A 26002-nucleotide genomic window follows, 5' to 3' on the forward strand; every position below is an offset into this window, starting at 1 on the left:
AAAAAAAAAAAAAAAAAAGATTTGAATCAGAAAATAAATGCCAGGTTAGTACATATAATATGTAGCAAGTTACTGAGAACATTATCCTCACCATTGTCTTTCCAACCCCACTACATATATCACTTATACTGAAAAGCATTCCCTGACCTCAGGACATTCAATTAGTTGAAAATTAACAATAATTACTAGATGGTCCCAAACATTTATTCTTTAAGAACCAATCATTTCAATTCTAGAAATAATGTGGGGACCAGGAGATGGTATAAGGTTATATCACTTGACTCCCACGTAGTCAACTGCAATTCGAGTCCTGGACCCAGTGGCTTAAGGCTTAAAGCTCACACTGCGTACATGTGCACAACTACCCAAAATCCCAACAGAAGAAGGAGGAAAATGGAGTGTAGCATGGCCATCCGCCCAGGGGGTGATTTCTTGCTTTCTGTCTCTCTCTTTGGCAAGCACACACAGTCTATAGCAAAAAATCTCTCTGAAAAAAAGGGAAGTAATGTGAAGGAAATAATGCTAAATATAGAAATAACACATTATTTCATTGTTTATATCAGAAAACAAAAATGAGGAGCAACCTAAATATTTTCATGCAATATATTGGTCACACAATAAAATTATGAACATTTCAAAATGTATTGCTCCATTAAAAAGAAATTTCCACAAAGGCCAATGAATAACAGGTAAAATGCTTATATTTTATCATTAACTGAATAACAGCAGAAGTTAAAAATTAACAGGCCAGTACAGGAAAAAAAAATCCTTGAATTATCATTTTCAGTATCCTATTAGTAGTTATTTTGTGGTGGCAAAACTGTATTTTTTTTTTCCTTCTTTATCTTTTAAAGACATGCAAACACTTCCTAATGAATATCTTTTATTTATTTATTTATTTAGATTTTTATCACAGGGCACATGTGCTCAATGGAGAGAGAGAGAGAGAGAGAGGGGAAAAGTGAGAAATCACTCCCAAGGGGGAATAACCTGCAGCAGTCCCTTCTCCCCCATTCTCCTTTGGGTTTTGGGGCACTCACACACACATACCTGGCATGTCTCTCACTGGGACCAAGATTCGTACTGCAGAATTGGACATGTGGGACCCAGCACCTTAATCACCATACCACCTGGCAGCTCAAATATCTGTTATTATTTAATAAACAGACATTTAAAAATAATTATTTATTATTATTATTTTTTATTTAACCAGTGAGAGACAGAGAAAGAGAAAAAGAGAAAGTGAGAAAGGAAACCACCAGGTCCAAGATTCGAACCACTGTCGACCATGTGGGAGTTCAGCAGCTTAACCACACATGCCACCTACCAGTCTCCAAATGTCTATTATTTTTATAATGGCATAAAAATAACATTAAAGCTAAAAAAGTTGCTGGCAGAGAAACAAGACAATTGTATAGTGGTAATGTGACTGGATCCAGATGAGAAAGGTTCTAGGTTTATATCTGGGGATCTCCCTGAGCACATCATCATTCAGGGCTGGTTGGAGGTGGATCATGGTGTGAGGACCCTTTTAGGGACAGCTCTCTATCTCTCTTTTTGTCTTCTTTCTCCTTCTTTCTTTTTTTAATAAATGAATAAACCTTAAAAAATAACTGATTGGTTAAATACTGGGTTTTTGGAAAGGCTTATGTTTTTCTATGCAAAAATGTGCCATGACTTTTCTGATGACCCAGTCTTTCTTACACATCCATGCCACTTCACAGCAATGAGGAGTGTCACATATTTTTCTTATATAACTTTTCCCCTACAGTGAAAAAAAGGTTAATAAAAAAGAAAAAATGTGGAAGAGAAACAAGAATAGGAAAAAGAAGGAAAAGCTTGGTGCATACTCATCTTTGTATAATGTTTACAAAATCAATGTAAATCTCAGGGAAACTGTTTATGTTCAAACATTGAAGTGAGAAAAACAGACACTAAAATTCAGAAGTAGCTGAACCTTGAAGAAATAAAGAGAAAATGTCAAGAGCTTTTCTCACACCAGGAATCAACCGGTTTTCCTGCTCATAAAAGAAAAAAGGAAAAAAAAAAGATCTTGTGTTGATTATGGGTCTGAAAAAAAATAAACTCTTTCATGTTTGTCATCCCCATAAACTATCCCTGTCATTTAATCTTTATATTGGGAAGAAGACAATATAGCATAATGAATCAGAGGATGCTATTTCATTTTCTTATTTCATATTCGAATTCAGTCTAGTGTAATTATGGTGTTTATGAAGTTTAAACTGATGTAGCAAGAGAGAAATAGAATAAGTGCTCATTCTCTCTAACACTACAAGGAATATTTTTATAAAAAATATAACTTTACCAAGGACAAGAAATACATAAAAGCTTTTTGGTCAGCCAGTAATCTTAATTTATAAGAAATTTTTATTGTATGGGTTGGAGAAAATATAAATCTATTTTTAAATAAATTAGATTTTAAGCAAAATGAAGACAATCATAGCAAAAGAGTTTTCCAGTTACAGGGAGATAGAAGCAAAACACAACTGAAAATACTTCACCTCTGTCTGTGAGGAAAGAGTTCAGGAACATCCTGGAAATTATAAATGAACTGATCTGCCCTTGGCTGCAGGCAAGATCCCTGAGACAGTAATAAGGAATGAGATTTCCAAACATCTAGAAAGATATGAGCTGATAAAATGTAATCACACTAATTTCACAAAGGGCAAATCTTTTCTGACAAATTTGGTGGCATTTCTGCATGGGACATACAGCAGGAGAAGTACGTGCCTGGCATGACAGAATTCAACTTGAGAAGGCAGAAAGGCAGAGATGATATACAGGGGGATGAGATGCAGTGTCTTAGTTTCTCAAAAGAGGCCAATTGGGTGACATCTAGCCTAAACCCACTGATTTCATTAAGATATTCATGTTGACAATAAGCATGAAGCAGAACTGATGCATCAATGTGCCTAGCTAGACACCAAGTTACCAAAATTATGTCTTATCATCAAATATTGAACATTTGGCGTGCATATCTTGGTTCGCTACTCACAGATTTTTTAGAGTGCTTTTCTCATTTATTTCTATTTTCCAAATGTTCTCCTTTTAGTCTGTTATTGGTGTGTTCACGGAGTTAATGCCATTTCAGGGAGATACTCTTATCTCAGAGAGAAACCAAGAGGCCACTGTAATGCCTCAATGATAATAATAGGTTTTAGGGGGTTTTCTTATATCTTTACTCAGGGACATTTTAGGAAAGTGCTTTTAGGTACTTTGTGTACTTGACAGCATGCTGTTATTTTCTAAAGGTTAATGTTGAAATACTCTAAAATTGGGGAAGTAATAGGGTCAGAGACCCAGAAATTCAAAAGAAAGATTCTGAGTTTCCTCAGTTGGCCTTTAGCATTGACTTGCAGGTAGGCTTGTCTCTCATCTTAAACATCTAGGTAACCAAAACTGAAGCACACGTACACACAGCTTCTCTTGGTCCTGCTGTGGTTACCGCTTGCTCTTTGCCATCTGTCTTCTTTACAGAGTATACTATACACCCACCATAATTTTCTTTTAGTCTTCAAATTACCTGCAGGTTGGCCTATGTGTTTCAATGCATCTTGACTTTGATAATAGAATTTCTCCTGAAGAATAGACAAGAGGCTTCCTGATTACCAACATTAGTGCCTTGCTGTTATTATTCATGTCTTTTTTTGTTATTATTACTAACATCCATAACTCAACAGATATAACACTGATTATAACTTCCTTATTAAAAACCCTCTTTTTGGGGAACCAGCAGTTAGCGTAATGGCTATGTCGCTGGACTCCCACGTAGTTGACCGCGGTTCGTGTCCCGGACCCGGTGGCTTAAAACTCACGCCGGGCGCATGTGCGTGCGTGCCCAAGATCCTGAGAGGAGAATGGAGGAGAAGGGATTGCGGCGTGACCATCCCCCCTGGGGGGTGATTTCTCGCTTTCTGTCTCTATGTCTCTCTCTGTCTGTCTGGCGAGCGCACGCGCCCTACAGTGAAAATCTCTCCAAAAAAAAAGAAAAAAGAAAAACTCTCTTTTTGGGTCTCTCTCATGATGGATGTAATAGGAAGAATGATGGCCTCCAAATATTAATGGCTTAATCCTTGGGATATGTGAAGACATTAGATTATAGGCAAAAGGGAATTAAGCAAGCAGATGGCATTAAGTTAGTTAATTAGTTCATCTTAAAATAGATTAGTTTGGACTAGGTAGGTAGGTCAGTGCACTCAGAAGGGTCTTTAAAGGTAGAAGAAGAAGGCAGGTAAAGAGTCAGAGGGGGACCAGCAGATGGCATGATGGTTATGTCGTTGGACTCACATGTAGTCAACAGTGTTCAAGTCCCAAATCCAGCAGCTTAAAACTCACACTGGACACATGTGCATGTGTGCCCCAAATCCCAAGGATAGTAGAGGAAAAGGGATTGCAGCTTGGCTATTCTGTATCTCTATCTCTCTGGTGAGTGCACATGTTCTATAGCAAAAATCTCTTAAAAAAAAAAAAGTCAGAGGGAAATGAGGTTGTGAACAAATATTCAGACTAACTTTATGTGAGAAAGATTCAACCTACTGCTGTTGGCTTTGAAGGTTGAAAAGATGTCCAGAGCTGGCCTAGTGGTTAAGGGAGCTGGATCCAACATGGCAAACTTCTAGTTCAAATCCTAGATGTAGGGGCTTGAAAAACATGCTGGCGGGGGGTGGGGAGGGGTGGGTTGTGTGAATGTTCCAAATTCCAACAAGATGGAGAAATGAAGAAGGATTGTGCTGTGACCACATTCCATTGGATGGTGATTTTACTCCCTTTCTGTCTCTGTGGAAATCACATGTGCCATCTGGCAATTCAAAATAAAAATGGGGTCAAGCTCCAACCCTGGTGATAAAAGCAGCTGGATGCCACATGGCCAACTGCACTGTTTGGGCCGTAGACTCAACAGCTTGAGATATATTCTGGGTGAATGTGCATGCATTCCCAAAATCCAGAAAGGAAGGCCAGATGGAGGAGAAGAGATTGTTGCATTCCATTGCTTCATGGTAGAGAGGGTAGGGGTGGGACTTGGTGGGAGGAGTGCTTTCCTCCTCTCCCTCTGTCTCTCTGTCTTTCTCTGCTTTCTCTGTCTTTCTCTGTCTCTCTCTGTCTTTCTCTGTCTTTCTCTGCTTTCTCAGAAGTTTGACTGCTTTTTCCTATTTTTTCCAAAGTCCTTTCCAGAGGGTCTGGGGGATTCACACCCACAAACATTAACAGACCAATTTTTCCATTAACAGGATTCTTCCTACATCATGTCCCTGGCATAGTATCTTTGTGATGTGTATTTCAACCAATTACATTCTATTCTTTTGCTTATCTCTTCCCAAAACACAGAACTTCCCTTTCCTGGAGATGTAGATTAAGCATTTCTTTTAGGAATCTCTTCCTAAAACACAGATCTTCCCTTCCAATCACCAACCTAAAAATTGTGGAACCCACCTATAACCTACAAGCTCCCGCTTCCACATGTCCCATCTTTTTGGCCCAGACCAATGGAAATCTCTTCACTAATTTTGTCTGTCACTCTCAAAATTAGACGAAAGGAACTCCTGTACCTGATCACCCAAAGAAAGGCATGGACGCCTTCTCTCTTGGCCTGGGTCACTCATATTCTGTTTAGAAATAAACACATTAATTATTAATTATTAATTTTTTAGAGTTGGTTATTTTCCATCAACACTGCTAAGTCCATGCACCCTCTGGCCAAAAAAAAAAGTAAAATATAAAATAAAATGGAAAAAATATATAAAAAGAAAAAGAGGGAAAAAAAAGTGTTCAAAAGCCAAGGAAGGTAGGCAATGTCTAGAAACTGGAAAAGGCAAGAAAAATGGACTCTTTTCTAGAGCCTGTAGAAAGAAATGCAGTCCTGCTGGCACCTTGAGCTCAGTGAAACCCATTTTGGAAATTTGACCTATAGAACTACGTGATGTGTACTGTTTTTTACACTAAGTTTGAGGTAATTTGTTATGCCAGCAACAATAACAAAAACTAATACAATGATCCCCTGGCAAAATATTCTCATTCTCTCATATAATTCTTCTTCAAAATTTTCACTGCTTTCCTGCTTTTGTCAGTTTTGTAGATAGTGCTGATCCCTAATTTCCATTTCTAGTTTCTCTTTATTTCAATTTCATGTTGTTACCACCCTTTACAAAGTAATATCACCCAACTCTGCCTGTGTCTCCAGCTAGACTTCCCCTTGTACAGTAGTTATCTACTAGAGTCTACAAGTCCCTCAGTCAATTCAAATTTGCATATCGTAATGATGTATTTTCTTAAACAGCAAAATCACAAATCTCAAACAAATATAAATGAACACATGTGAAAGATATTGTTCAACTCATTAGCTAATGAGGGAACCAGTAAAATGTTTCAATTTGTTCAGAGGAGAATTCAAACAACTACATATGCATAGGCAATAAGGAATACCAAAATAAATGTATAAATAGATGCAAAACAGGTTTATCATGGGTAAATTGCATGGTATGTGAATTATTTTTCAAGCATGCTGTTACAACATAAACAAAAGGCCTGGTTTATCCACAAGGGAAAAACAGAATAATTCACTTACATTCCACTGGGCACAGTTCATTTACATTTCAATCACTAGGAATTCTTTTTGTTTTTGAGACAGGGTCCAGCTGTGTTGTTGCCTAGGCCAGCCTTGAACTCCTGGTTCTCTTCTGCAGCTTCCCAAGTAGTGCAGGCCACCACACCCAGACTATTTTGCATTCTCAATAGTTTTCTTCTCCTTATATTGCTGTCATGTATTGGATCTTGTGATAGTTGTGATACATTTTCACATAGAAAAATATGTCATGACTTTCCTGATGACCTAATAGTTAAGAGGCTAGTTAATAATAATAAAAAAATAAATTAAAAAAAGTACTAGGTTGATCACTCTGTAATCTTTTTATGTCCATATTAAAATCTTTTTTTAAATTTTTATTTATTTTTTGAGAGGTTTTCGCTATAGGGCACGTGTGCTCGCTAGACAGCGAGAGACAGAGAGTCTGAAAGCAACAAATCACCCCCCCCGGGGGGGGTGGTCACTCCGCAATCCCTTCTCCTCCATTCTCCTCTTGGGATCTTGGGCACGCATGCACACGCACCCGGCGTGAGTTTAAGCTGCCGGGTCTGGGACTCGAACCACAGTCAACTACATGGGAGTCCAGCAACATAGCCATTACGCTAACTGCTGATCCCAAAATCTTTTATTAAATTTTCTGGTATGCCTCATCACATGTCTCTAGTGTAAATAGATTTCCATTCTCCTAATAGTTATTTCAGACGCCATCATTCTCAATTCTCCCATATTTCCTCTCCCATCATCTGTCTCTGCAAATGACCTTACTTCTCACTTGCTAAGAAAGTAAGAAATACACCAGCAAATAGTTTTGACGTGCTTTCAACTACACATGCACCATACCTATTGTCTCCATTAACTTTGTCTTCCCTACTGTTACTGTAAATAAGACTTCTTTCTAGCATCAATCACTACATCTTGAACTAGGTGCCTCCTTGTCACCTCAAGAGCATCATTCCAGCTATCAGTTTTATCTCCTGCATTATGTTCTCAACCATCATTGAACCATGCCCTGAGCATATAAATATGCTATGATATACCCTCACCACAATGTATCCTTGGCCCTACCCTTACTCTAGGACTACCTAATTCTCTGACCCTCTTTATGGAAAAGAAAAAAAAAAAAAAAACCTCCCTAGATTTTTATTTCATTTTATTTTCCTTTATTCACTGTCTCCAACTCTTCATGTTCCTTCTTGTCAACACTCCATTCAGGATCCATATTCTTCTCAATAACTCTTTTAAAAATATACTTATTTAATCAATAACTCTTATTTGGTCCTCAGTGACCTCATCTACATTGATAAATACAATGTCATATTTTTCTTTCATCTTATTTAGAATACCATTCCTATTTGGCAAAGCTGACTATTTCTTCCTAATAAAATACTTGCTTTAATTTTAAACTCTAGTCTATTACTCTCATAGGACATCTCCTATAACATTGGCCATTTTCCCTCATTCCTTTTAGTATTTCTTCTTGACCAGTCTAATCTTCATTATTGCTGTGTCTTGTGGCTCTGTTTTAGACCTGTTTTGTGCTATATATAGCCATTCTAAAAACCCTCAAATGCATATAACATCAGCCTGTAATTCTCTCCAGGACTCCAGACTCCTCTATTGAACAATTCCTTATATATTTTTAGTGGGATGGCTAAAATTTCAAATTTAAGATTTATGAAATCAAACTCTTGATCCCCTACATATACAATGTTTCCTCCCTGCAGAAAATGGGAAATGTATCCCTCCAACATTTTAGGCTTAATACCTTATACTCATCCATGACTTCTATATTCTTTTTCAAGACATTGCATGTCTCATTGCCTCAATCTACAAAACAGCCTATCTTGACTCCAATTATTTTTATTATCCAATAATTAATCATTATTATTATTCTTGAATCCACTAAGAATTGGACCAAGACACCATTATCTTTCACTTAAGTTATGTCAACTCCTTTAGCCTCAGGGGCTTGGCACTTGCTCTCCCTCGATACAAAATGTTTTCTCCATGTGTGTGTTATTGCCTACTTTCTTTAGGCTGTAGTTCAGATTCCACCAGACAGTGATGCTTTCTTCATTGCCTTCTTTTGGGTTGTCAGAAAAGTCATGACACATTTTTGTATTGAAAAATATGTTGTGACTTTTCTGATGACCCAATATCATAGAACCCCCATCTCAATCCTGAGTTCCTAGGTCCCCTAGCTTTATATTCTACATAGTACTTGTAACAATCTCATACAACCATCTGTTGATTTGTTGATTTATCTTACATCTCCCCCATTCAAATACAAGCTCTATCATACCAGTAATTTTGGCAGTTTTGTTCACTGCTGTATTTTTAGGACCTACGATAGTTGTTGCACATAATAAGCCCACAAATAAATGCTGCTTCAACAAATGAATCAAAAATAAATTAAACTCGTATCTACTTTCTCATCTCCTTTCATTTCCACTGCCTTTCATCTTTCTCTTCTCCTTTTTCCTTTAACAGTGAAAGACTTCAACACACATTTATTCTTGCATTTATCTATAATAGCTTGCTCAGAGTGATCTTTAATGCTGTCTTTCCCTCATCCCTCATATCAAATCAGTTATAAAATTTGTTGGTATTTCCTCTAAGTATTTCAAAATAGCTCTTGCATCATTCGCATTCTCTTTATTCCTACTGACAATGCCCAATTATCTCAGTGTTTTCAGATGTTTGATAAATAATCTCCTTGATCTGTGTTTTCTCTTCCCCTATTTCTCCTCCACTGAGTCATAGATCTAAACATGTCATAATCCTGCTTTAAACTGAAAACACTCCCATGTTTCCTAACTGTTTGCGGATCAAGTTCAAACCTCTGCCATGTCATTTAAGGTTTTTCAAAACTGTTCTAAATCTCATCTTTATATTTTGTTACTCTCCTACCTTCCGAACGTTATGTTTTTTTGAATGACAGGTATTTTCATATCTTTATTCAAGTCATTCTTGTTGTAATTTCTTCACTGTAAGTTCCCTTTCTATGGTATTTTTGTTTTTATTCTTTCACACATAACTCAAATAGTGCCTATTTTGTTTTTCTTCCTCTGGGTAGAATTAATCGTTTCCTCCTCACGTCTTCTTTAAAATTATATTTATGCTTTTGGTATAATACTTATATAATACTGTATTTATTCAATTGCTTTATTTCTGGTTTCCTTTTCTGGAGCATATAGTACAGTGATTTGAAGTTATGAGTCTTGGAGTCAGATTATCTAGATTCAAAATTGGAGCCCACTACTCTTCAACTGTTATTGAGCACATGAATTAAATTCTTTAACTCTCAGTTTCTTCATCCTTAAAATGGGCACTTTAGAGTCTACCTCCCAGACATTCTCACAAGAGTCAAATAAGCTAATTCAAGTACAAGTTCAGCTTTGTCTCCAGCACTTACTTTATGCCAAAATTGCTCTATTTGATTGTCAACTTCTTGGATGTAATCCATTTATCTATTTTTTTTTTTGCATTGTCAGTGGATAAAGAAGATACAATACACAGAGCTAATAAATGTTGCTTGAATTTATTAATGTTGGATTTTATTATTGGGCACTGGCACTTTCTAAATAAGCAATAATCTAAAATTTTATTTTCTTCTGGTTTAACCTGAAAAGATCAACAGAATGTGAAATGTATGGTAATGAATACTCATGGTGATTTACTTTATGATCTGTATGCCACTTCCAATATGCTATATACTTTTCAGGCAGGTTTTTTTTTTTTTCTTTTTTTCTTTGGAGAGGTTTTTGCTATAGGGCACGTGCGCTCGCCAGACAGACACAGAGAGACAGAGAGAGAGAAAGAGAGAAAGCACTCCCCAGGGGAGATGGCCATGCTGCAGTCCCTTCTCCCCCATTCTCCTCTCAGGATCTTGGGCACGCACGCACATGCACCCGGCGTGCGTGTTAAGCCACCGGGTCCAGGACCCGAACTGCGGTCGACTACATGGGAGTCCAGCGACATAGCCATTACGCTAATTGCTGGTCCCTCAGGCAGGTTTTATGCTTAACCCTCAAATCATGAAGTCACCACAGAAGTTTGACTGGATTGACGAACAGTAGATCTCCAACTTTATACCATGTGTGTAACGTTCATTCTTTCTTTCTAGAGTAACTTATGCAAAAGTAACCAGAAGGGTTCTGTTATGTTAAAATTAGCTTTCATTTAAGGAGAGTCTTCTCAAATGTCTATTGTATGAAAGAAATATTATTATTATTTTTGGGTGGAGAGGTTTTTGCTATAGGGTGTGTGTGCTTGCCAGAAAGACAGAGAAAGACAGAGAGACAGAAAGCGAGAAATCACTGACCAGGGGGAATGGCCATGCTACAATCCCTTCTCCTCTTGGGATCTTGGGCACACATGCACATGTGCCCGACGTGAGTTTAAGCTGCTGGGTCCAGGACTCGAACCGTAGTCGACTACATGGGAGTCCAGCGACATAAGCCATTACACTAACTGCTGGTCCCTGTATGAAAGAAATATAATGACCACTGCTAGATAATCAGGAAACTCCTCCTTTTCAGATCCTTGGTGTTATCTTGAGCAAAGAGCCACAGATGATACAAATTTGCATTTTTGTCAGAAGAGTGCCAGTTTCAAAGTAGGGTTTGATTCTCATCAATGCTTGAAGTTTAAACTATTTTAAATGTACACTTTAGAAATGATTTCAAACATGTTTGTAGAGCATTTATCATGAAACCATTATTGGAATCAAATTTTCTTTTCATTAGAATTTAAAGAACAATGATCTCAAAAATCAGCCCTCACTAAATCACATGAATATGTCCAACTCTTTGTTACATAGTTAAATGTGTAAGCCCCAAGAGTCCTCTAAAATCAATATATCCATTATGGAATTAGTATTTTCTTCTAGTTGTAGACCTTCCTTATTTCTCCCTTTTTATTTGAAAGACAACAATTCCCAAGCAATATTTAATATTTTTCCATTTTATTATTGTTCCAAATTCAGTTAGTTGCAAAATTACCTTTTTATTTTTACTTCCAATTTTCACTCCCACCACTTTAGGTTAAGTTGGCTGACCAGCAGGTGGTGTGGTAGTGAAGGTACTGGATCCCACATGGTTGACTCAGTGATTGAAGTCCCAGACCCTGTGTCTTGAAAAACATACTGGACACATATGTGCATGCTCAGAATCTTGAGAGGAAAATGGAGAAGGTATTGTTTGATGGCCATCAGTCCTGGTGAGGGGCATCATGCATGGCTTCTCACTTTCTTTTTCTCTCTGTCTCTCTTCAACAAGCATACATGATCCATGATAAATTTATTTTTTAAAAATAGTAAATCTTCACTTAGACTATTACAGTAATCCAATTATTGCATTTTACTTATTTTTTTATTTTTAAAATTTTGCCAGAGCTCATTTTCACATGTCAGAGAGAGATAGAGCAGGAGAGGGAGAAAGCATCCCCCCATGTGAAATGGTCTTGTGCATTTCATGGTCTCCATTTCATAATTTGGGACATGCATGCACATCCACTGGGCATGTTCCTCAAGTCTTCAGGTCGGAGACTTGAATTGTGGGGTTGACCATGTGCGATTCGTCTGCCTTCATCATTAGGCCATGGAGCGTACTCGCATCAATATATTTTAAGCTGTAGCTCTATCATCTTTATTTTTGAACACACTTGATGAAGTTTCATTTTTTATTTTGTCCAATAAAATGAGCCTGATGTGTTTTCCCTGCATAAAATCCTTCACGAGCTAAATATCAATAGACAGAATTCAAGTTCAGAGTTCAGTCTTCCAATTTTAAGACTCTGGTCTGCCACTAGTTCTTTTTTTTTTCTTTTTTTGGAGAGAATTTTTTCTTTTTGGGCACGTGTACTCACCAGAAAGACAGAGACAGAGAGAGACAGTGAGACAGAAAGCGAGAAATCACCCCCCAGAGGGGATGGCCACACCGCAATTCCTTCTCCTCCATTCTCCTCTCGGGATCTTGGGCATGCACGCACATGCACCTGGCGTGAGTTTAAGCCACCAGGTCTGGGCATTGAACTGCGGTCGACTACATGGGGGTCCAGCAACATAGCCATTATGCTAACTGCTGGTCCCTGCCACTAGTTTTTAAGTAAGACACTTGACCTCCCTGGCATTATTTTTCCTTTCCCTGTAAAATAGGTGGACATTTCTCTGAGTTGGTTTTTTTTTTTTAATTTTTTTGTGTTTTTTTTCTTTCTTTTTTTTTTTTTTCTATTTTAAAATTTTGTGAATTGCCTGGATATTTAAAGAATGTTGGTAAAAGAGAGAGGAAAGAGAGAGAAAAAGGAGAGGAAGAAAAAAAAGGAAAATGTCAAAAAAAAAAAAAAAAGAAAAGAGTTCTTTCTTTTATAGAATTTGAATTCCAGGAAAGACATAATTTAGCTTATTTTAGGTTAGATTCTACCAGTTAAAAAATCTTGAGTTTTGGGGACAGCAGGTGGCATGGTGGTTAAGGTGCTGGGCTACCACATGGCTAACTGTGGTTCAAGTCCCAGACCTGGTGGCTTGCTTTCTCACTTTTTCTCTCTCTCTCTCTCTCTGGTGAGCTTGCATGCCCTATAGCAAATTTTATATAATAGTAATAAATAAAATAAATAATTTTTTTAAAATGAAACAAAACTTGAGTTTTGAAAACCAAGGCAGATGCTAAGTAGTAGAACAAAAAGAAAGCCAGAGAGAGTAGAACTCTCTTAGTGCTAGAAGTAGGTAGGATTCAAGTGGATATATTGTAATTACTGTAGTTTGACGACTTTAAAATCACTGGGTTTAAGTGCCAACTCTGGAATATTACTCATGGTGTGGTCCTGAGCAAATCATTAAACTTCTGTAAACGCTAATCAGAATCAGCCACATAATTTGCAATGCTTAGTGAAAAAAGGAAAACGTGGGGCCTTTTGATAAACACAAAATAAAACAAACAACCAAAAAAATGGGAGAATATATCATTAAAAGGATTAAAATATAACTTTCTTAACTTTCTCTTACTTTCATGGTGTCACTCTTGACCTGGCATGGTGTTTTTTTATTTGTTCTTTAATATTACTCTCCCTTGAGCATGAAGATGCTTGCTAAGTTAGGCCAACCTTCACAGGCTCTGAAGCCTTCCTGCCACTTTGTAAATATATGGTCCATCTCTTTTTTACACGAGGCTCTGTGTTCCTCTTTCACCCGATGACCAACTAGTGTGTAGCACTGCAGGCTATAGCCCTAATTTGTGGCACATAAATCACCCTCATAGGCTTTGCCACCTCTCTGCAAGTTAGACTTCTGCGATACAAAAAATTCTAGGATTGCCAGGAGTCTGGGTGGGGAAATAAATTGGAAGGATAAAATTGTAATACTGAGAGATCACTAGTACTTTATTTCTTGTGTGACCTTGGAGATTTATAGTCTTATCTCTCTGGAAAACTTGAAATTTTCCCAAGACCAAGAAATGGGATTCAGGTAGAACCATGGACATTCCAATTTTAGTTCTGTGTTCTTTTAGCTGGGCCTTTTAAAGCACTTAAGTTTGCCCTGTTGATTTGCTCTAAAAGCAGATGGCTGCATGCTCAGATTGTCCATGCTTCTGTAGTTTTAGACAGAAGACAAGTAGTGAAACAATGGTCTCTCACTGTGGTTTATTGACATGCCTTTTTCAAGGCTGTTTTCATTGTGAGAAATAACAGCTGTACAGTTGATGTCTCCCATAACCAGAGGCAGATCTTGCTGGAAACTGTAACCAATCATTCAAAATCTCAGGAAATAAAATCTCTCTTCTCTCAATTATTCTTTCTCTCTGTCATTCTGCCACTTAACTATCTATCATCTATTTATCTCAATCTCTGTATAGTCTAGCATTCTCTCCTCTTCATGAGTTTTATGCAACATGAATGTTCTAATATTCATGAACAGTCTCATCTCTATTTAAGAAACCAACAGAGATTAGCATTTCTTAATATTATCTCCAATGTCCCAAGAGAAAAAAGCACAGCAATTCAGTCAGTCTTGTCAGAGAAACGGGTAAATTAAAGAAACACACCTTTAAGGGTCCACTCCTATGGGTTAAGAGCTGTTCTCCATAGAGTGGGTCATAGTCTTTTCAGAAATTCAAAAATGTGACTGCTTAAATATAATAAAAATTTTCAGCATTCTGGGAATGACAAAGAACCTTATAAGAAAACCTGATAGATTTGAGCACCTCATAAGATTATTTTTTTTCTTTTTAATTCTGCATAAGGTACTGGAAGAAGAAAAATAGGTCAAAACCCATATGCATTTTCAAAAGCATTGTATGAGTTTCTTTTAATTATCACCTTAAAGCATTTATTTTTCTGGATTCACCTATTGAAAAGTTCTTGCTTTGCTGCCAAATAAAACTTTTTTTTATAGAGTACCACTATAATTATAGGTGATTTTATAGTACTTATGTTTTGAATACAATATTTTAATTATTAATTTTTATAATAGCTTAAAATATCAGTACCTTTCTTAGCCTCCAGTACACTTTTTAAGGTTTACTTATTTATTTCATTTATGAGAGAGAGAGAAACATAGAGGAAGAGATAGAGGAAGAGATCACCTCTCTTTTTGGTCATCTTGCCCTATTCCACCTCCAGATTCAGCCAGTCAGGATTTCAGGCACCTGTGCTCACCTCTCTTAAACAAGGAGACATTGGGACATGAATCTAGCACCTTCCCATGAGGGTCTAATGTTCAATGTCCCTTTTTCTCAATTGTTCCTGAAATTTGGAGTAGTCTTTTAATTTTCAGGAAATTTTCTTGATGCTGTCTGATTCTGACTGTATGGATGGTCCAAAGGCATTATAAAATGGTGGCAGGTATAACTTTGAGGAAAGAATGATCTATATCCATATGTCTTCTATTTGCCTCATTTTCTCCCCTATAAACCTACCATGACTCAATCATGTGGGCCCCTACCCTAATCATTCAATCACTAATCGCCCAAAGCCTCAACTTTTGACACCATAATTGGATCAGGTTTTTACCCTCTTAATCCCTTTACAATACTTAAAAGATGAATTTTGGACAGACATATGCAAAATATAGCATATATATATATATATATATATATATATGTGTGTGTGTGTGTGTGTGTGTGTGTGTGTGTGTGTGTGTGTGTGTGTGTGTGTGTGTGTGTGTGTGTGTGTGTGTGTGTGTGTGTGTGTGTGTGTGTGTGTGTGTGTGTGTGTACAAACACATATACATGGAGACTTCTTGCTATGAAAGATGGTAATATTTGCAGGCATGTATTTCTAAGTGTGTCTGCTCATAGACCCCTCACTTTTCTCTTTATGTTGTTATGCTTACATTACTCAAGTGCATAACATTTATACTCTGTTTTATATCTAAAACTAACATGGTTCTTAAGTTTTGTTTAAATCTATTCAATGTGCACCCTTATTCCTCCTTCATTCTTCAGATCTGCATCTTGGATTTTTTTTTTTTTTTTACTAGAATGGAGTTCATTGTTAAATGATCTCTTGAAGAGTAATTGTTTATGTTATTTTTAGTTTTCTAATGTTAATTATTATTTTTTATTAATGTTCAAGAATGTTGGGCATCTTATTTTCAAGATATCTTTTTGGGTGCACCCTTTCATTCAGATATTTGTAGATTTTTCTTTATCTAATCTGGTATCAAATGCTACAGTTTAAGATCTGAGGTTAGTCTGATTTTTTTTTGGGGGGGGGCATTCTTTTAGATGCTTTGCTATTTCAGTCTGATCTTCTTGTAAAGCCTTTCTTTAAGTTTGAAGATCAGTCTTTAAATGCCAGATGTGTTAGTGCTGAGTGCCCTTTCTTTCTCAATTGTTCCTGAAACATGGAATGTTCTTTTAGTTTTCAGGAAATTGTCTTGTTATTGTCTGATACATTTGTTTGATTCTCCAACTCATTGATATCGGGGATCTTTATCTACCATTCTTATCTAATGCTTTTTCCTCAATTTCTTCATTATCTGTGATTTTTTCAATATTAATTATAATTAACTCAAATCTTTATATCAGTAATTTAACTTTCAGTGGGTGTCTGTGTGGTTGCTTGCCTATTCTAATTGATTTATTAGTTCTTTAATGATGATGTTTTGGTTGCAATTTATCTCCCTAAGGTTGCAGCCTCCTAATTTATCAGATTCTATTGTGCATTTTTTTTCATCTTGCCGTTATGGTTCTTTTTTTTAACCTTGTACTCTTCATCTACAGCATGAAAAAAATTTGAAAAATTTCCTAGGTTTCCCTGAGTTATATTTTCTTCTAGATTAGATATGTTTGTCTATCTTTGTCATGATGTATTATTTTTATTGCTGCAATATAGTTGCATACTTATTATTCTATTTCTTCTCATATTGTTCATGTATGAGGACCTATATGCAGAAAATTCACTTATTATTTAATAAGAAGGGATATTTCTTAACATTCTTTTAATCATGCCTTAGACCTGTTTTGTTCTTAACTTCAGTTTGGAAACCAGATATATCATAAGTATCCTCATTATATAGCCTGAAGGAATAGTGTGACTGGAAAAGTTCAGCTTTTTATTTGTTCTTTTTTTTTTTAAGAATACCTGGTTGCTGGGCCAGCTCCATGGCCTGGTGGTTAAGGCAATCAGACCCTACCTGATCAGTCATACAGTTTGAATCCTGGACATGGTGGCTTGAGAAACACACCAGGTGCAAGAACATGTGGGTCCAAAATCCCAAGACGAGGGAGAGATAGAAGAGAAGAGATTTGGGCCTGACCATTTCCCATGGAGGGGATGTGAGGGATGCTTTCTCCTTTCCCTCTCTGTCTTTCTCAGATAAAATTAATTTTCCAGCAAAAAATAAAAATTAAATAAAAAATATTTGGGTGCTTCACTTTATTCTAAGATTTCTTTTTTTAAGAGAAAGTTTTGCTATAGGGCATGTGTGCTCACCTGAGAGAGAGAGAGAGACAGAAAGCAAGAAATTACCCTCTGGGAGGATGGACAAACTGCAACTTATTCTCCTCAAATCTCCTCTTGGGATTTTGAGCATGCACACACATGCACCCAGCCATCATGTCCAGGACTTGAAATGTGATCGACTAGCTAGGAATCCAGTGATGTAACTATTATGCCATCTGCTGGTCCCCCCAATTGTTTTTTATAATCATGTGCAGCAAGACAGCTTATGGAAGAGTCATCTTTGGGAGACATATCATTTTTCTACTGGGAGTCATCTTTGGGAGACATAACATTTTTCTACTGGGCTCTGGAGGTTTTACCAAGTGAGTGTCTAGGCATGAAACTATTAGTCTGTGAAATGATCAGTTTTATTACTCATATTTCCTTATTTTACCTTTTTCTCCTCAGAAGTCCATTTGTTACCATTCCACAAGAAGAAGAAAGAGGAATATGCAATTCATGTTTATACAAATTGCTTATTTCCAGATTTGGAGATGATAATGAGAATCCTCAGAATGCTGTTGTTTCATCAGTAAAAGTTACAGGGTTTGGGGACAGGATTAGCGAGCCAAGACACTTTTACTTTTCTGAACCTGGATAGACTCTCCTTTTTTTTTTTTTTAAAGAAAAATTTTTGCTATAGGGTATATGCACTTGCAAGATAGAGAATAAGGGACAGAAAGTGTGAAATTTCTCCCCAGGGTGGATGACCACATCACCATTCCTAGTCTTTCATTCTCCTCTTGGGATTTTGGGTACTGATGCACATGCACCCAGTGTGAGTTTCAAGCTGCCAGCTCCAGGATTCCAACCGTGGTTGACCATGTGGGAGTCCAGTGCCTTAACCACTGCACCATCTGCTGGCTCCTGGACAGACTATTCTTACTCAACAACTGTCTTTTATTGTTTCTTCTTTTTTTTATCCTTGTTTGATTATTTCTAAGGTGATCATATCAGAATATCTTTTTTCTTATCAAGACATTATTCATTTGTTTGGTGTTTATTTGTAGTTATCATATCTTACACATTTCATTAAGCATTAGAGTAAGAAATGTCTATAATACATTAGCAAGCCACTCTTTCTCAATGAGCCTTTACAGCTGAGAAAACTTGTTCAGCATGGAGGAGGAAGTAATCTCAAAACAACCATCTAATTTAAGCACTACCTCTGTTTTACCAATGAGGACAAGAGACTTGCTCAAATCCACTGAGGCCTGTTTATTCCAGGGTACTCACTCTTAACCACTGGCTCTGTTGTCTTTCCAAACCCAAAAGTCAGGCATGAATGGTCTGCAAAAGATTTTCCAGTTTCCAGATTCCCTGGAACTGTGCTTGATATCAGGGAAAATGACTGTGTGTTTATATGTTCCTCAAGTATAACTAGTGGAGTTATGGACTGGATATCCTAAAATTAAGTCCTGACATGATCAGATCTATGCTTTCTGTTGTATATTTATGCATCAAAACAAAATTTTCCTCTTAAACATGAATATTGAGTCCATCCATCCATCCGTTCATTTGTTTGTTCGTTCGTTCTTCTTTCTTTCTTGTCAGAGGGCACATGCACTTTCCAGAATGAGATAGAGAGAGAAAAAGCACCCCCAGTGGGGTGAGATCATGCTGCAGTCACTTCTCCATTTTTCCCATCCTGTCAGGATTTTAGGAATACACCCACACATACCTGGTGTGTTTTCCAAGCCACTGGGGTTAGGGTTTAAACCACAGTTAGCCACATGGCATCTGGCTCCCTTAACAGTGGGGTAAGATTGTGCTACAGTCACTTCTCCATTTTCCCATCCTGTCAGGATTTTAGGAATACACTCACACATACCTGGTATGTTTTCCAAGCCACTGGGGTTAGGGTTTAAACCACAGTTAGCCACATGGCATCTGGCTCCCTTAACTACCAGGGTATAGGCTGGCCCAAGTAATAAATTATTTTTCCTTCTTCCCATCCCTGTACTTTTACAGTGTTTCAGTGCAATGGCATTAAATGGAACTGAGCAAGGTAGGCATCCACATGTGTGAGGGAGACCAGAGCCACAGTAGCTCAGCATGAGGCACTGGAATGCCAGATGGGTGAGAAAAGCATCTGTGTAGGGCAGGGGATAAGGTGGTGATGGTCCAGAGTGGGTGGCCTGGCCCAGGATATACCAGGACCTGAGAGGGAGAAGGGGTGTTCCATGATCAAGGGAAGGCAGAGAGATGTTAGCCCAGAGTCTGTGTTGCAGCCAGGTAGAGGGAAGATGGAGTCTGCTGGGGAAGGGGGTCTTCTAGTGTGAGGTGTTAGACCCTGCACCATGGACGAGGTTATCCATGTTGGAATATGGCTGTGCACAGTGCATCAGAGCCCAACTGAGGTGAAAGAGGGCATCCACTGGGAGGGAGGTCCTGAATGTGGTCAGAATCTGCATAAGGTGAGGAGGGAAGAGCAGTCCAGCAAGTGAACTCAGGGCTAGCGTGGAGGTACAACTAAGAGCAAGTGTCAGAAACTGTGCAGGGTGAAGAGGGTGGTGGCTGTACTAGGTGATAAATGATATCCAAGAGGATTGATCACCTGCATAAATGCATTAAAGATAATGGTAGCCAAGGTCCTCACAGTCTAATCAGGGAATTACAAATACAAACAGGAAAGAACTGTGCCCACTGCAATCACTATGGATAAACACACGTACACACATGTAAAGTCTGAACATGTACGCATTCACTGAGAGGGCCTTGGAACAAGAGCACCTTAACCAAAATGAATACACTTAGCATCCAGATCAAAGGATCTAAACACCATTCTCTAACAAATGAAACTAGGTTTCCTTTGGGAAAAAATGACTACTTACATAGACGAGGCAGGAGAAATACAAGATGAGCCTGGAACTCTCTCTTTACTAGAAAGTCAAGAGTTCAGGACCAGCAGGTAGCCTGATGGTTAAAGTGCTGGACTCTCACATGGATGACTGTGGTTTGATTCCCAAACCTAGAGGCTTGAAAATCATGCCAGGTGTGTGTGTGTGTGTGTGTGTGTGTGCCCAAATCCCAGGAGGAGAATAGAAGAGATGGTGGTATAGTAAGCCCTCCTGGGTGTGTGGGTGTGTGTGTGGTGTGTGTGGGGGGATGATTCCCCATTTTCTCTCTCACTGTCTCTCTCTGGCAAGTGCATGTGCCCCATGGCAAAGGCCCTTAAAAAAAAAAAGGAAACAAGGTAAAGAAGCATTCAGAGAATAACAAAGACATATCAAACGACAAAGCCAAAGCCATCTTGAATAGGCTTCTGCTACCCAAAGGACAGTGGTAATTTGAATGTCAAAATAAATAGTAATAGACTATCATCCTTTTAGTAAAATAAGAAGCCATGGATGTATACCAATAAATAAAGTAGGCTATACTGATAGAAATATCTGAATAAAAAATTATAAGTGTTTAATGAGAAGTGGTATATTTGCATTGTCTAAAGTCCCTAACCACACAATACTAATTAGAACAAAAGAAAGAAAGGAAGAAAGAAAGAAAGAAAGAAAGAAAGAAAGAAAGAAAGAAAGAAAGAAAGAAAGATGATCCTGCCCATGGCTTGGTGGTTAAAGTGAAATGTGTGGTTCAAGTTCTGGACCTGCAGCTTGACAAACATACTTGGCGCACATGCATGCATACCCAAAATCCAAAAAAAGAGGGAGAAATGGAGAAGAAGGTATTGCAGTGTGACCAGGCCCCGTAGGGGGATATTTTCTTATTCTCTCTCACCCTGTTTCTCTACAGTAAAGCACATACTCTCTGGCAAAATTTTAGAAATAAAATAAAATACAAGTTACTTTATAGTAGAGAAGTCTGGCAGGCAGCACCTTAATCAAATGAGCATTTAACCTCAGCAGTAATGGGACAGATAGAAGACAAATTGAGGCAGCACGCGATAGGCTGTACTTTAAATTACACAGTATCCTTGACAGTAGTCGTAATGGAACAGCAGACACAGTGGTGTACCCACTGGAGAAGGGAAAAGGAGGGGTAGAGGGCAAGACAATGAGGTCAGTATACTAAGTGGCTTTTACATTTTCAGAGTAATAACTTAAAGAAGAGACAGTTTTTACTGATTTTATTATTATCCTCAGTCTTTATAAATTCTTTGTTACCTGCATCATCAGCATACAGCTAGATCCTGTTGTTATGAGAAAAAGCCTGTACCCATCCTCATAGTGACTGCTCAGATAAGCCCCTAGTCAATTGAAATTTATCAAATCACTGCCTTGCAATCTTCTAAAGTGTCAATGTCAGAAAAATCAAGGCAGGACTAGGGAATTATTCCAGATGGAAGAAGTTAAAAGGACCTAAGAAAGGGACCAGCAAGTGGCATAGTGATTAATGTGCTGGACTCCCACATGATTGACTGTGGTTCAAGTACCAGAGCTGCTGGCTTGAAACTCACACCAAGCACATGTGCATGGGTGCCCAAAATCCCAAGAGGAGAATGGAGAAGGGATTGTAGCATGACCATCTCCCCTTGGAGGTGATGGTGATTTCTCACTTTTTGTCTGTGTCTGTCTTTCCGGCGAGCACACATGCCATATAGCAAAAAATCTCTCAAAAATAAAATAAAATGTAGTAAAAGGACATACCAAATAAAATTTGTGATGCTCAACTAGACTATTTTTTTCTATAAAGGCTTTGATTAGGAAAAATTGGTAAAATAGGGCCTAACAATTAAATACTAATGTAGAATCAATGTTAATTTCTGGATGTTGGCTTCATTGTGGTTATATAGAACAGTGACCATTTATTTTCAAGAAATGTGCACTAGTTTATTTAGAGTGATAGGGTATTCACTTGCAAAATTATCCTAAATGGTTCAGAAAAAAAATTTATTTGTACAGTTTTTGTGACATCTTCCATAAATTTGAGATTGTTAAAAAATGAAAATGTTTTTAAAATGTAAATTGACTTATACTTAATACAGACTTGCATTCAAACAGGGTCAAGTATTCTCATGTGATGTTATTTTCTTTTCCCAGGTAATGGTCTTTTGAGCCGTCCTATTTTTATCCAAGAGCCGCAAGACGTCATTTTTCCTTTGGATTTTTCAAAATCCGAAATCATCTTGAATTGTGCTGCTAATGGCTATCCTTCACCCCATTACAGGTAAAAGCCTACCTCTAGGCACTACAGTGTCTTTTTCTTTTTCATGGAGGTAAACTGTGAAACAATAGAGTGCTTAAAAGTACCCTAATTTGAAGTGCACATCTCAACGAATTTTTCCATAGTTGTGCTGCTGGATGCCCACCACTGAGTTAAAGATATCTACAGATCCAGTATTGCCACTTGTTCCCTCAATGCCACTTTCCAGGCTGTAATTACCTACCACCTCAGCCTCCAGGTAGCCACTATTATATCTTTGTCTTGTTGATAAGGTTTTCTTAGAATATTTGTCCTTTTGTTGTTGTTGATTTTTTTTTTTTTTTTTTTGCCATAGGGTATGCACGTTCATAAGTGAGAGACAGAAACAGAGAGAGGGAACATGAGAAATAATTGCCTGAGGGGATGACCACACAGCAATCAATCCCTTTTCTTCTCTTCTTCTCTTGGCATTTAGGGCAAACACACACATGCACCCAGTGTGATTTTCAAGCTTCCAAGATCAGGGCTGGAACTATGGTTGCCCATGTGAAAATCCAGTGCCCCAACCACCATGCCACCTGTTAGCCCCAGAATATTCATTTTTAAGATTGATTCCATGAGGGATGGCAGGTGGTGTGGTGGTTAAGAGGCTGGATTCCCACATGGTTGACCGTGGTTTGAGCCCTATGCCTGGTGACTTGCTTTCTCATTTTCTTTCTTTCTCTTTCTGTCTTTCTCTGGTCAAATTAACAAGTAATAATAAATACAAAATAATAAACGTTTAAACAAACAAACAAAAAAGATCGATTCCATGATGTGCCCTATTGTGGTTACAACTGAAAAAAAGAGAGAAAGAGGACAGAGGACACAAATGAAGAAATGCAGGGGAGAAAGGAAGAAAAAATGAGGAAAAAGGAAAAGAAAAATAATAGAAAGAAAGGATAATTTCTTCCCCCAATTTGAGAAAATAGAGTACAAATTCATTTGCACTTCTCCATCTCCACCCCAATCTGAGACTACTCCCTTTATGGCCCCAGTACAATGACAATAAAAAACGTTACATTAAAAGTATTTAATCAAGATGGAAATTTAAAATTATTTTGTCAGCTAAAATTCTGTGACTCTACCAGCATTCCCCACCTCCCAAAAAGTGTTGATTTTGGAAAAACAGACTGAAAAGTATATACTTTCTAAGGCAGAAAGAATTTTGTTCTGGGCAAATACAAAAAAAACACTGTACTTGTTCCTCTTATATTACCTGTGGAATAATAGAGTGAATTAGAGCCAATAATATTTTATTCTTATTTACAAATTTACAAAAAAGGTAGAATTTGATCAATAATATGGTGGAATCTACAAATTTAATATATATGCATATATAAATTTTACATGTGTAAATAAAAAGCTATTTTGTTGATAATGAATTTCATATGTTGTATGAAAACAGGAAAAGAGAATAACGTACTTCTGAGCTTTGAGTTTTGAAAGCATCTTTTAAAAGTCAACATTTAGAAGTTATATTGAATTGACATACAAAATAGGTAACAATTTCAGTCTGTTTTGGCAAAATAAGCTAGTTTGCCTAGTTTTTAGGTGGTAGCAAAAATACAGCATCTGAAAAAAAAATACAGCATCTGTATACATGATTACTTTGATTTTAAAATTGTCTAGGTTAATTAGCTAAAAGACTTAAATGCACAAAGTTAAAAGCAACTATACCTTTTTTAAAAAAATAATTTTTATTTTATTTTATTATTATTTTATTTAATTTGACCAAAGAGAGAGAGAGAGAGAAAGGAAAAGTAAGAAAGCAAGCTGCTAAGTCCAGAACTCAAACCACAGTTAACCATGTGGGATCCATTACCTTAATCATCACATTACCTGCCAGCCTTTGCAACTACACCTTATCTCATATTTTGTTGAGCTGACTTCAGCATCTTCCTTTTACAACCAAAGAGCTAGAAAGCTGTGTCTTCCCATTATACTTAATAAGGATTCCTTGTCTTGAAGTTACAACTCATCTGTTAGAGAAAATATTTTTTAGGATCACATAATACTTAAAGTTGTAATTTTATTTTTTATCTATCTACCTACCTACCTACCTACTTACCTACCTATTCATTTTAACTTGCTGGAAGGTGAAAAGGAGAAAGAACCTCCCAATGGGGTATGATCATGCCACATTCTTTCTCCCTATCTCTATATTCCACACTTGTGCCCAGCATGGTTTTCAAGCTGCCAGAACTGGGATTGGACCACATGTTTGGCCATGTGAAATCCAACTCCCGTAACCTGGCCATGGGGCCAGCCTTGTAATTTTGTTTTTGAGAGCTAATTTGTTTGATCACAGGGGATGGTAGAATTTGTTAGAGAAGGAAAGGAATATATGACTCTCTATAAAATTAAAAAATAAAGGCCTTCCCCAAAATAAGATAAATCAATAAATAAACTAATAAATATATCATGTACTTGCATAAAAATATCTCTTGGCAGGAACAGCAGTTAGCATAATGGCTATGTCACTGGACTCCCATGTAGTCAACTGTAGTTCAAGTCCCAGACCCAGTGGCTTAAACTCACGCCGGACATGTGTGCGTGCAAGCCCAAGATCCCGAGAGGATAATGGAGGAAAAGGGATTGTGGAGTGGCCATCCCCCAGGGAGTGATTTCTTGCTTTCTGTCTCTCTGTCTCTCTCTTGTCTTCCTGGCAAGCACACATGCCACATAGCAAAAATCTCTCAAACAAAAAACAAAAACAAAAACAAAATTGACTTTTAATGTATAGAAAGATATAAAATTATGTTTAAGATAATTTGCTGGTTTTACACATGAATAAATACAAGGAAGGAAGACTATGGATTCTAACATTTTTAAAAGGCTTTTGTTTCTAAAATAAGCATAAGCTAGAAATCTAAAGGCACTTAATTTACAATAGCTTTTTATTTCCAACTTCCATTTCCTGGTTTAGCTCATCTCTAATATTATATTATAAAATATTCGTAGACAAGAAACTTTAAAAAGAGTCTAAGGAAAAAGACAAGTTTTTAATGCTTAAATATCAGCTACATACCCAATTTCATTGATAAAGCAAGGGGTCGACATATTTCAGATAATGTACATAAGCAATAAAATGTGTTTTTTTGTTTTTTGGTTTTTTTTGAGAAAGTTTTGCTATCAGGCACATACGCTCTTTGGGGAGAAAGAGACAGAGATAGAAAGTGAGAAATCACCCCTCCAGGAGGTGGCTATGGCACAGTCCCTTCTCTTCCATTCTCCTCTCAGGATCTTGGGCATGAACACACACGTACCAGACATGAATTTCAAGCCACTGGTCTGGGACTAAAAACTCAGTCAACTGTGGGA

The 26002-nt window shown here is 37.4% G+C and overlaps 1 protein-coding gene across 1 annotated transcript in view; it reads left to right on the forward strand.

Moving 5' to 3' along the window:
- CNTN6 (contactin 6) overlaps positions 1-26002 on the forward strand; it is a 395429-nt gene that overhangs the window by 163622 nt on the left and 205805 nt on the right. Inside the window, exon 4 of the mRNA XM_006168594.2 lies at positions 22537-22663. Within this exon, the coding sequence (XP_006168656.1) occupies positions 22537-22663 (127 nt within the window). The remainder of the gene's footprint in view (positions 1-22536; positions 22664-26002) is intronic.

Source organism: Tupaia chinensis, unplaced genomic scaffold, assembly GCF_000334495.1.
Source record: "Tupaia chinensis unplaced genomic scaffold, TupChi_1.0 Scaffold145889_1, whole genome shotgun sequence".
In the NCBI taxonomy this organism is placed as follows: domain Eukaryota; kingdom Metazoa; phylum Chordata; class Mammalia; order Scandentia; family Tupaiidae; genus Tupaia; species Tupaia belangeri.